At 43.3% G+C, this 13,080-nt stretch overlaps 1 protein-coding gene across 1 annotated transcript in view; it reads right to left on the reverse strand.

The window, feature by feature from the left end:
• Positions 1 to 7,321: 7,321 nt before the first annotated feature.
• Positions 7,322 to 13,080, reverse strand: part of NUP98 (nucleoporin 98 and 96 precursor) — a 655,099-nt gene continuing 649,340 nt past the window's right edge. The window contains 5 exon segments of the mRNA XM_053705662.1: positions 7,322 to 7,474; positions 7,652 to 7,795; positions 7,902 to 8,059; positions 8,678 to 8,947; positions 10,631 to 10,854. Coding sequence (XP_053561637.1) covers positions 7,322 to 7,474; positions 7,652 to 7,795; positions 7,902 to 8,059; positions 8,678 to 8,947; positions 10,631 to 10,854 — 949 coding nt within the window.

Below are 13,080 nucleotides of genomic sequence, written 5' to 3' on the forward strand. Positions count from 1 at the left end.
ATGCAATTTTAAGCAACTTTCTAATTTACTCCTATTAATTTTTCTTCGTTCTCTTGCTATATTTGAAAAAGAAGGCATCTAAGCTTTTTTTCTTGGTTGAGAACTCTGGACAGCACTTTTTTATTGGTGGATGAATTTATCCACCAATCAGCAAGGACAACCCAGGTTATTCACCAAAAATGGGCCGGCATCTAAACTTACATTCTTGCATTTCAAATAAAGATACCAAGAGAATAAAGAACATTTAAAAATGGGAGTAAATTAGAAAGTTGCTTAAAATGTCATGCTCTATCTGAATCACAAAAGAAAAAATTTGGGTTCATTGTCCCTTTAACAATTTCCCGGTCGGTATTATTGTAAACCCGCCGGGAGCAGTGGAACTGCCAAAAACAGTCTGTATCACTCAGCAGTCTAAGCCCCAGTGCCTGCTATACTGTGACCACGGATCCCCCTTCCTTAGAAAGAATAGGGTCCCATAACATAAATAAAGCCTTAGAGCCTTTTTAAGTAAAATAGTGCCCACTTTTCAAATTAAATAAAGTAAGCAATTACCTGAATAATGCCCGACAGCAAGGCATCTCATCCGGCTTGAGAGGTCCTCTCCCTCACATAGGCCTGTGGAATAAAAGAGACTGAGTATTTCCCCTCAGGTCTTTACAATAAGGGCAGCATAAACATTATGAGAGGCACAATGAGAATTATGTCCCACCAGTTCTCATTGCTCTAAAGTCACCACTGCCCTACTGAAGAGACTGATGTGGACTACGGCTACACCCTAGGACAAAACAGCACAATTTGCACCACTTTAATAATAACATAATTTATGCTTACCTGATAAATTTATTTCTCTTGTAGTGAAGTCAGTCCACGGGTCATCCATTACTTATGGGATTATATCTCTTCCCCAACAGGAAGTTGCAAGAGGATCACCCAAGCAGAGCTGCTATATAGCTCCTCCCCTCACATGTCATATCCAGTCATTCGACCAAAACAAGACGAGAAAGGAGAAACCATAGGGTGCAGTGGAGACTGGAGTTTAATTAAAATTTAGATCTGCCTTAAAAGACAGGGCGGGCCGTGGACTGAATACACTACAAGAGAAATAAATTTATCAGGTAAGCATAAATTATGTTTTCTCTTGTTAAGTGTAGTCAGTCCACTGGTCATCCATTACTTATGGGATACCAATACCAAAGCTAAAAGTACACGGATGATGGGAGGGACAAGGCAGGAACTTTAAACGGAAGGAACCACTGCCTGTAGAACCTTTCTCCCAAAAACAGCCTCCGAAGAAGAAAAAATGTCAAATTTGTAAAATTTTGAAAAAGTGTGAAGCGAAGACCAAGTTGCAGCCTTGCAAATCTGTTCAACAGAGGCCTCATTTTTAAAGGCCCAGGTGGAAGCCACAGCTCTAGTAGAATGAGCTGTAATTCTTTCAGGAGGCTGCTGTCCAGCAGTCTCATAGGCTAAACGTATTATGCTACGAAGCCAAAAAGAGAGAGAGGTAGCCGAAGCCTTTTGACCTCTCCTCTGTCCAGAGTAGACAAACAGGGAAGAAGTTTGACGAAAATCTTTAGTTGCCTGCAAATAGAACTTCAGGGCACGGACTACGTCCAGATTATGCAAAAGTTGTTCCTTCTTTGAAGAAGGGTTAGGACACAATGATGGAACAACAATTTCTTGATTGATATTCCTGTTAGAAATTACCTTAGGTAAGAACCCAGGTTTAGTACGCAGAACTACCTTGTCTGAATGAAAAATCAGATAAGGAGGATCACAATGTAAGGCAGATAACTCAGAGACTCTTCGAGCCGAGGAAATAGCCATCAAAAACAGAACTCTCCAAGATAACAGCTTGGTATCAATGGAATGAAGGGGTTCAAACGGAACGCCTTGCAGAACGTTAAGAACTAAGTTTAAGCTCCACGGCGGAGCAACAGTCTTAAACACAGGCTTAATCCTAGCCAAAGCCTGACAAAAAGCTTGAACGTCTGGAACTTCTGCCAAACGTTTGTGCAGAAGAATAGACAGAGCAGAAATCTGTCCCGTTAACGAACTAGCAGATAAGCCCTTTTCTAAACCCTCTTGTAGAAAAGACAATATCCTAGGAATCCTAACCTTACTCCATGAGTAACTCTTGGATTCGCACCAATATAAATATTTACGCCATATCTTATGGTAAATTCTTCTGGTAACAGGTTTCCTAGCCTGTATTAAGGTAACTGACTCCGAGAAGCCACGCTTTGATAGAATCAAGCGTTCAATCTCCATGCAGTCAGCCTCAGAGAAATTAGATTTGGATGGTTGAAAGGACCCTGAATTAGAAGGTCCTGCCTCAGAGGCAGAGACCATGGTGGACAGGACGACATGTCCACTAGGTCTGCATACCAGGTCCTGCGTGGCCACGCAGGCGCTATCAGAATCACCGATGCTCTCTCCTGTTTGACCTTGGCAATCAGTCGAGGAAGGATCGGAAATGGTGGAAACACATAAGCCATGTTGAAGACCCAATGTGCTGTCAGAGCAGCTATCAGCACCGCTCCCGGGTCCCTGGACCTGGATCCGTAACAAGGAAGCTTGGCGTTCTGGCGAGACGCCATGAGATCCAGATCTGGTTTGCCCCAACGATGAATCAGTTGAGCGAAGACCTCCGGATGAAGTTCCCACTCCCCCGAATGAAAAGTCTGGCGACTTAGAAAATCCGCCTCCCAGTTCTCCACGCCTGGGATGTAGATCGCTGACAGGTGGCAAGAGTGAGACTCTGCCCAGCGAATTATCTTTGAGACTTCCAACATCGCTAGGGAACTCCTGGTTCCCCCTTGATGGTTGATGTAAGCCACAGTCGTGATGTTGTCCGACTGAAATCTGATGAACCTCAGAGTTGCTAACTGAGGCCAAGCTAGAAGAGCATTGAATATTGCTCTTAACTCCAGAATATTTATTGGGAGGAGTTTCTCCTCCTGAGTCCATGATCCCTGAGCCTTCAGGGAATTCCAGACTGCGCCCCAACCTAGAAGGCTGGCGTCTGTTGTTACAATCGTCCAATCTGGCCTGCGAAAGGTCATCCCCTTGGACAGATGGGGCCGAGAAAGCCACCATAGAAGAGAATCTCTGGTCTCTTGATCCAGATTTAGCAGAGGGGACAAATCTGAGTAATCCCCATTCCACTGACTTAGCATGCACAATTGCAGCGGTCTGAGATGCAGGCGCACAAATGGTACTATGTCCATTGCCGCTACCATTAAGCCGATTACCTCCATGCACTGAGCTACTGACGGGTGTGGAATGGAATGAAGGGCACGGCAAGCATTTAGAAGTTTTGATAACCTGGCCTCCGTCAAGTAAATTCTCATCTCTACAGAATCTATAAGAGTCCCTAGGAAGGGAACCCTTGTAAGTGGCAATAGAGAACTCTTTTCCACGTTCACCTTCCACCCATGCGACCTCAGAAATGCCAGAACTATCTCTGTATGAGACTTGGCAGTTTGAAAACTTGACGCTTGTATCAGAATGTCGTCTAGGTACGGAGCCACCGCTATGCCTCGCGGTCTTAGTACCGCCAGAAGTGAGCCCAGAACCTTTGTAAAGATTCTTGGAGCCGTAGCTAACCCGAAGGGAAGAGCTACAAACTGGTAATGCCTGTCTAGGAAGGCAAATCTTAGGTACCGGTAATGATCCTTGTGAATCGGTATGTGAAGGTAGGCATCCTTTAAGTCCACTGTGGTCATGTATTGACCCTCTTGGATCATGGGTAGGATGGTTCGAATAGTTTCCATTTTGAATGATGGAACTCTTAGGAATTTGTTTAGGATTTTTAAGTCCAAGATTGGTCTGAAGGTTCCCTCTTTCTTGGGAACCACAAATAGATTTGAATAGAATCCTTGCCCGTGTTCCGTCCGCGGAACTGGGTGGATCACCCCCATTAGTAAGAGGTCTTGTACACAGCGTAGAAACGCCTCTTTCTTTATTTGGTTTGCTGATAACCTTGAAAGATGAAATCTCCCTTGTGGAGGAGAAGCTTTGAAGTCCAGAAGATATCCCTGAGATATGATCTCCAACGCCCAGGGATCCTGGACATCTTGCCCAAGCCTGGGCAAAGAGAGAAAGTCTGCCCCCCACTAGATCCGTTTCCGGATAGGGGGCCCTCTCTTCATGCTGTCTTAGGGGCAGCAGCAGGTTTTCTGGCCTGCTTGCCCTTGTTCCAGGACTGGTTAGTTTTCCAGCCCTGTCTGTAACGAGCAACAGCTCCTTCCTGTTTTGGAGCGGAGGAAGTTGATGCTGCTCCTGCCTTGAGGTTACGAAAGGCACGAAAATTAGACTGTTTGGCCTTTGATTTGGCCCTGTCCTGAGGCAGAGCATGGCCCTTACCTCCCGTAATGTCAGCGATAATTTCTTTCAAGCCGGGCCCGAATAAGGTCTGCCCTTTGAAAGGAATATTAAGCAATTTAGATTTAGAAGTCACGTCAGCTGACCAGGATTTAAGCCACAGCGCTCTGCGCGCTTGGATGGCGAATCCGGAGTTCTTAGCCATAAGTTTGGTTAAATGTACGACGGCATCAGAAACAAATGCGTTAGCTAGCTTAAGTGCTTTAAGCTTGTTCATAATTTCATCCAATGGAGCTGTGCGAATGGCCTCTTCCAGAGACTCAAACCAGAATGCCGCCGCAGCAGTGACAGGCGCAATGCATGCAAGGGGCTGCAAGATAAAACCTTGTTGAACAAACATTTTCTTAAGGTAACCTTCTAATTTTTTATCCATTGGATCTGAAAAGGCACAACTATCCTCCACCGGGATAGTGGTACGCTTAGCCAAAGTAGAAACTGCTCCCTCCACCTTAGGGACCGTCTGCCATAAGTCCCGTGTGGTGGCGTCTATTGGAAACATTTTCCTAAATATAGGAGGGGGGGGGGGGGGAAAGGGCATACCGGGTCTATCCCATTCCTTGCTAATAATCTCTGTAAGCCTCTTGGGTATAGGAAAAACGTCAGTACACACCGGTACCGCATAGTATCTATCCAGCCTACATAATTTCTCTGGAATTGCAACCGTGTTACAATCATTCAGAGCCGCTAATACCTCCCCTAGCAATACGCGGAGGTTCTCAAGCTTAAAATTTAAAATTAGAAATCTCTGAATCCAGTCTTCCTGGATCAGATCCGTCACCCACAGAATGAAGCTCTCCGTCCTCATGTTCTGCAAATTGTGATGCAGTATCGGACATGGCTCTCCCATCATCAGCGCGCTCTGTCCTTAACCCAGAGCAATCGCGCTTGCCTCTTAATTCTGGCAATTTAGATAATACTTCTGTCATAACAGTAGCCATGTCTTGCAAAGTGATTTGTATGGGCCTCTCTGATGTACTTGGCGCCACAATATCACGCACCTCCTGAGCGGGAGGCGAAGGTACTGACACGTGAGGAGAGTTAGTCGGCATAACTTCCCCCTCGTTGTCTGGTGATAATTTCTTTACATGTAAAGATTGACTTTTATTTAAAGTGACATCAATGCAATTAGTACACAAATTTCTATGGGGCTCCACAATGGCCTTTAAACATAGTGAACAAAGAGATTCATCTGTGTCAGACATGTTTAAACAGACTAGCAATGGGACTAGCAAGCTTGGAAAATACTTTCAAATAAATTTACAAGCAATATAAAAAACGCTACTGCGCCTTTAAGAAGCACAAAAAGCTGTCACAGTTGAAATAACAATGAACCAAATTAGTTATAGCAACCAAATTTTCACAGTAAATGTATTAAGTTAGCAAAGGATTGCACCCACCAGCAAAAGGATGATTAACCCCTTAATACCCAAAAACGGATAACAATTTTATAATTAATGTTTTTATCACAGTCAAACACACTGTCACAGGTCTGCTGTGACTGATTACCTCCCTCAAAACGAATTTTGAAGACCCCTGAGCTCTCTAGAGACGTCCTGGATCATGGAGGAAGAAGTAGGAAGATTGTGACTGAATTTTTACTGTGCAAAAAAGCGCTAAAATAGGCCCCTCCCACTCATATTACAACAGTGGAGAAGCTCAGTTAACTGTTTCTATGCAGAAAACAAAGATGGCCATGTGGAAAAAATCATGCCCCAATAAGTTTTATCACCAAGTACCTCACAAAAAACGATTAACATGCTAGTAAACGTTTTGAACATACATTTTAAAAGCTATGAAGTGTTATTAATAAGCCTGCTACCAGTCGCTTTTACTGCAGTGAAGGCTCATACATTACTTCAGTATTAACAGTATTTTCTGAGTCAAATTCCATTCCCCAGAAAAATACTTCAGTGTACACGCACTCATCAGCCTAATACCAGTCGCTACCACTGCATTTAAGGCTGAACTTACATTACATTGGTATTAGCAGTATTTTCTCAGTCAATTCCATTCCTTAGAAAAATAATTTACTGCACATACCTCATTTGCAGGGGGGCCCTGCATGCTATTCCCCTTTTCTGAAGTTACCTCACTCCTCAGAATGTATGAGAACAGCCAGTGGATCTTAGTTACGTCTGCTAAGATCATAGAAAACGCAGGCAGATTCTTCTTCTAATGCTGCCTGAGAACAAACAGCACACTCCGGTGCCATTTAAAATAAACTTTTGATTGAAGAAATAAACTAAGTTTAAAAACACCACAGACCTCTCACAACGACCTATCTTTAGTTAGGTTGCAAGAGAATGACTGGATATGACATGTGAGGGGAGGAGCTATACAGCAGCTCTGCTTGGGTGATCCTCTTGCAACTTCCTGTTGGGGAAGAGATATAATCCCATAAGTAATGGATGACCCGTGGACTGACTTCACTACAAGAGAAAAACTCTTGATTGAAGAATCTTTTTCTAACACCTCACTTTACCACTTCCTATCACTAACGTAGGCAAAGAGAATGACTAGGTTGGGAGTGAAGGGAGGTGATATTTAACAGCTCTGCAGTGGTGCTCTTTGCCGCCTCCTGCTGACCAGGAGGTGAATATCCCATTAGTAATTAAGATGATTCGTGGACTCGTGTCATTAAAAAGAAAAGTATATTTCTAGAACAGTGTTGGTTATGCAAAAAGGGATTATCTTTTTATTTTTAAAAAAAAACAAAAAACATTTTTGGTGTTTATTATCCCTTTAACAGCTCTGCTGGGTGCTGTTTGCCTCTTCCTGCTGGCCAGGAGTGAATATCCCACTAGTAATAGGAATGATTCGTGGACTCTCCATGCCATAGGAAAGAAAGCAATTCTGAACACATTAGAAAGATGACCCAGTACTTTTGTGAACTCCCAGGGGACGCCTTCTACTGTTTACAACAATTTGATCAAACTCACCGATCACTGTACAATTTGAGTAAATGGAAGCAGACGTCTCTCTGTACAGGAGTGTATGTGGCACCAAAGTCTTCATCTAAACTGATTCCAGAATCTTCCATGTAAGGAGGAAGAGGGCTGCAGGCGTACTTCTGTGTCTCAGCAGACTCCTGGCAAAAGAAAGAATAATCAGATGTACCGGCACAATCCCAAGCCTATAGGGGATTTGTATTGGGATTTATTTTGTTTCTTCTGCACATTTGTCACTGATTTGCAAGGTATATTATTTAGAATATATTAATGGATCCCTATTACTCAGACTCATTGCACTATGTCAGCAGGAATACCTGGAAGGCGTCCTCATACATCTTCAGTGCCTGGGCAATAGAGGCTGTGGGAGGCAGCATGAACCATAGGTGAATTGCGAGGGTGCGTTTCCAGTCAAGTTGAGAGCAGACATTTATGCTTTTCTTTTCTGAAGATATCCATACCTTTAAAAAAAAATAAAACCTTCACCTATGTGTTTGGTATGGGTGGTAACATGCTAAATATGTATCAGGGAGTAAAAGGCACAGATGTTGGCAGTGTCAAACTTACAGGAGTACCAGAAAGCAGACTGAAAAGTCTCAGTCTCTCATCTTGAATGAAACGATCAACCTGAAGTTTGTTCCAGTCCACCAGCTGCATTGTGATCAGCTCACGCACCTGCTGGCTTCCTACCAACTGGGACAGCAGCATAGAAAGTCTGTGATCACCTGGAGAACAAAAAACAGTCATGGTGAGATTTAGCTTATTAAGGACTGGGAGGTGACAATTTAAACTTGCTTTTTCTTTTTTTCTCCCCATTATGAAAATTGTGCTACAAGAACAAAAGAAAATATGATTTCAAGAAGGGGCAGTATACTGTACAATTTTGTCCCTTAATGTGTTTCAAATGACTTGTTATACCAGCAGAAAAGTATAAAATGTATGAGAAACAGCTTCTTAAGGTTTAATTTTGTATATGAAATAGCTGGGGGGGTTTATACCACAACCTATCAAAATAGTTTGAGTTTGCAGGAAAAAACAAATCGCCTTAGGTTATCACTTTCAGTACACTGGAGTATTTCTGTTTTTATACTAAATCCCAATACTTAGAAAGAACAATTGGAAAAGTTTACTCAGCTGTTTTAAAGCTTAAACTTAAGTATAGAAACTTTCAGCGTAGGTAGGGATATCATAGGCAATATCAACTATTTCAAATGCTGATATAAAAAGGTAAAGGGGCTATTTGTAAACAATTTAATACAACCCAGCAGGTACAATTGATCATTGGGAACAAATTAAAGGGGAGAAAAATGTAGGGTAAATAGTCCATTTAATAAATTGATAACCTGATTTTTGTGCCAGCAGGCATGCCTCACTGATTCTGCAGCCAGTCAGGTAACTGAAAACGGCCTCAATGTGGCGCTCATGACGGCAGACACACACTTCCTCTTCAATACGTTCTGATGCAGTCTGAGCCAGCCAGTGAGAGAAAGCCTTCCTTCGCTCCAGGCTCACAACATAGTCATTTGGCGTTTCCAAATAGGCTTCAAGCTCCTTCAGTTTACCCCAAAGGGCTTCACACAGGGTCCAGGTTAGACACCACTGCTTCACTACATCTATGGAGAAAAAGCAGAGACCATTTATAATGAACATCTTAGTTATTTTAGGTTAGGTTTTGAGGTATAACAATACTAGTGTGTTCCCCAGGACTTTTTAGCAGGTGCACCAACCGGCTGACTTTAAGGATTAACCGGCTAACATTTTAGCCAATATTGAGCTAAAGTTTATATTAAAAATTAGGGCTGGGCGATATGGGGAAAAAAAAATTTAAATTGCGATTTTGGACCTAAAATATTGCGATATTAATCGTGATTTTTAAAAAAATAACTTTTACATGACACACAGCTCTCTGAAACCTTACAGTTGTGTTAGTTACACAAATTTAATAGCAGAAATCTAATAGCAATTAGCAAACTCTTGGTAGTGATTGTTTTATGAAGTTCTGAATCCTTATTCTAGCAGCTCTGTCCTGCAGCATGATCAGACGTTCATAAAACTGATACAATTAGGAGAGACTGGGGGAAAGAGTTGAAAGCACACTATGTACATTTGGGCTACTCTAATGCTAGTAAAAACGTAATTAACACTTCCTATATTATCTATCATTGAGGTCCATGCAGATTTATGTATGATTTTTGTTGGAATATAGCCTCATACCTCCCAGCAAGTAACACACTTCTAGTGTTAGCAGGCAGCTGAGGTTTTTGCAGATATTCAGTGCAGCATAATGTGTGAACTGCTCCTGTCACTCAGGAGTTTCTCTCACTGGTATCATATCCCCAAGTTGATCTGATCTAGCAAAGCTCTCTCTGCCTGCCCGTCCCCCTTCCCTACCTGCTGCTTACTGTGAGGGGCTTGTTTTCTTTCCCAGTTACATGTCATGACCTCCCACATGTCATGCCGTGAAAAATCCAATTTGCATTGACACTCAGAGCACAGTATCTCTGAACGGGCTTGGGCTGCCTTTATTTAATGCATATACTCCCACAAAGTGGCACGGAGGATTAAAAGGGAGCCCACAACTTCCAATACATCAGAAAAAAAAAAACTTTAAAAAATGAAGCCTCTTTAAAAGAAAGTCTTGTTGAAGGGTTAAAAAACATTTCAGAATGTGCACCATGGAAAATAGATCAGAGAGTAAAAGTGCACTTGTACTTCACCATCTGAGCTATTTTCCGTGGTGCACATTCTGAACTGTTTGCGTCAAATACTTTCTTTAGAAGAGGCTTCATTTTTTCTATGTAAACAGGCTTTATTTTACCTGTGTAGGCAGCTGTGACTGCTGCCATCAGAGCTGAGGCAAACCGGCAAATTCCTGCATAGCGCAGCTCCAGTATAGCCTTTCTACTCCCCCCACCCCCACCTTTCCCTACAGAAGCCGGGGCGCAATGAACAGTTACAGCCAGCCCTCCTGTATGTCATAGGTGACGTCATAGGGGGCAGGGCTAAAAAAAAAAAAAAATCACACTGGCAGTTTTTAAATCGCATATGCAACTAATCATTCAGCCCTATTAAAAATGTTACATTTTTAAAAATCGCACAAATTTCTATAGATTTATGTAAAATTATGCAATTATTTGTGCGTTGAAAAGCAGAAAATGAAACAGAAAATATTACACGGCTACTTCATTATGTAACCAACATGGCAACATTTTCTGTGGAGAACACAATACTATTCCAGCCAGAGCAGCCATGTTAGAATAAACTATTGAAAAGAAAAAAACACAAAAAAAACTCACTTTCCAGCTCATCATGATCACGGCACGCCTCACTGACCCAGCTGGCATAGTCATGAATGGCAGAAACACCCGGATTTGGCACCAAGAGGGGGCAGGAATGGGTGGTATCCACAGTGCTGTGCTTAAGTTCTATTTCCAGAGGCATCAAGTAGGACTGCAGATCTTTGGTTTTCTGTTCTAGGCTCAGCTTCTCTATGTGCACTTTAAATGGAGAGTCAGTAAGTCTAAAAGAAAAAACAAATTATGCTTATCTGATAATTTCAATTCCATCTGTGGAAGGAGTCCACTGCTTCATTTATTACTTGTGGGAATTAAGAACCTGGCCACCAGGAGGCGGCAGACACCAGCCAAAGGCTTAAATACCTCCCCCACTCCCATCATCCACCAGTCATTCTGCCAAGGGAACAAGGAACAGTATGAGAAATATCAGGGTATAAATGGTGCCAGAAGAATAAAATTAAATTTAGGTCCGCACAACGGAGAAACGGGCGGGGACAGTGGACTCTCCTCCCACAGATGGAAATAAAATTATCAGGTAAGCATAATTTATGTTTTCCATCTTAATAGGAGGAGAGTCCACTGCTTCATTCATTACTTGTTGGAACAAATACCCAAGCTCTAGGACACTGAACAAAAACGGGAGGACAAAAGGAGGCGGACCCTAAACTGAGGACACCACAGCCTGCAGAACCTCTCCCAAAAGCTGCTTCCGCCGAAGCAAAATCATCATACTTGCAAAAGTATGTAAGGAAGACCAACTGACCGCCTTATAAATCTGTTCCATAGAAGCCTCATTCTTAAAGGCGCAAGAAGAGGTCACAGCTCTAGTCGAATGACCCGTAATCCTCTAAAGAGGTTTGCGTCCCGCTGTCTCATATGCCAGACGGATCATACTCCTCAACCAAAATGATAAAGTGGCAGAGGCCCTTTGCCCCCTGCACTTCCCTGAGTACACAACAAATAAAAGCAAGGTCTGTCTGAACTCCTTTGTGGCCTGAAAATAAAACTTTAAAGCCCGAACCACGTGCAGATTATGAAGTAACCTCTCCGAAGAAGGGTTAGGACACAAAGGAGGAACCACTATTTCCTGATTGATATTACAACTCAACACCACCTTGGGAAGGAATCCCAATCCAGTACGAAGAACAGCCTTATCAGCATGAAAAACTAAGTAGGGTGGCTTGCATTGCAAGGCCGCCAACTCAAGACACTCTGCGTGCCTATGCAATAGCCAGTGGACTTTCCAAGAAAGAACCTTAATGTCAAGAGCATGCATAGGCTCAAATGGAGCCCTCTGCAAAACCTTAAGAACCAAGTTTAAGCACCAAGGAGAAGCCAGATACCGGAAGACAGGCCTGATGCTAACCAGAGTCTGAACAAAGGACAAAATGTCAGGAAGCTCCGCAAACTTCTTATGCAACAGTACAGATAAAGCCGAGATCTGTCCCCTTAGGGAACTGGCGGAAAGACCCTTATCCAGACCGTCCAGGAGAAAAGCCAAAATCCTGGATACCCTGACCTTATGCCAGGGATATCCTCGTTCCTCACACCAGAACAAGTAGGTCCTCCACATCTTGTGGTAGATGTGTCGAGTGACCGGTTTCCTGGCCTGAACGAGTGTCAATCACTTCTTCGGAAAATCCTCTCTTGGCTAAGACTAGCCATTCAATCTCCACGCAGTCAGCCTCAGAGAATCGAGATATGATTCAGAAAAGACCTTGAGCCAGCAGATCCCTGCGACAAGGTAATCTCCATGGTGGAGATGACGACATCGCCACCAGATCCGCAAACCACATCCTGGGCCACAACGGAGCAATCAGAATAGACTAAGCTTGCTCCTGCTTCATGCGGCCACTACACGAGGTAGAAGAGGCAACAGTGGAAATATGTAAATTAGTCCCAGGGTACCGCCAAGGCATCTATCAGTTCAGCCTGGGGATCCCTGGATCGCAACCCGTATCTGGGTAGTTTGCATTTGAGTCTGGACGCCATGAGGTCTATCTCTGGCATCCCCCATCTGCTGCAGATCTCCTCGAACATCTTGGGATGGAGAGACCATTCCCCTGGATGAAACATCTTTCTGCTAAAAAAAAACAAAAAAAAAAAAACGCTTCCTAGTTGTTCACACCCGGAATGTGGATCGCTGAGAGCGAACAATTGTGAGTCTCTGCCCATTCCAGAATCCATGATACTTACCACATGGCTAGGGAGCTTCTCGCTCCCCCCTGGTGGTTTATGTGAGCCCCCGAGGTAATGTTGTCCGATTGGAATCTGATGAATCGGGACGAACCAAGAAGGGGCCAAGTCCTAAGAGCGTTTAATATCGCTCGAAGTTCAAAAATATTTATAGGTAGACTCGACTCCTTGAGTCCATCTGCCCTGTGCCTTTCTGGCACCCCAAACAGCTCCCCATCCTGAGACTTCCATCCGTGGTCACAATCTCCCAGGAT

This window comes from Bombina bombina, chromosome 3, assembly GCF_027579735.1.
Source record: "Bombina bombina isolate aBomBom1 chromosome 3, aBomBom1.pri, whole genome shotgun sequence".
In the NCBI taxonomy this organism is placed as follows: Eukaryota; Metazoa; Chordata; class Amphibia; order Anura; family Bombinatoridae; genus Bombina; species Bombina bombina.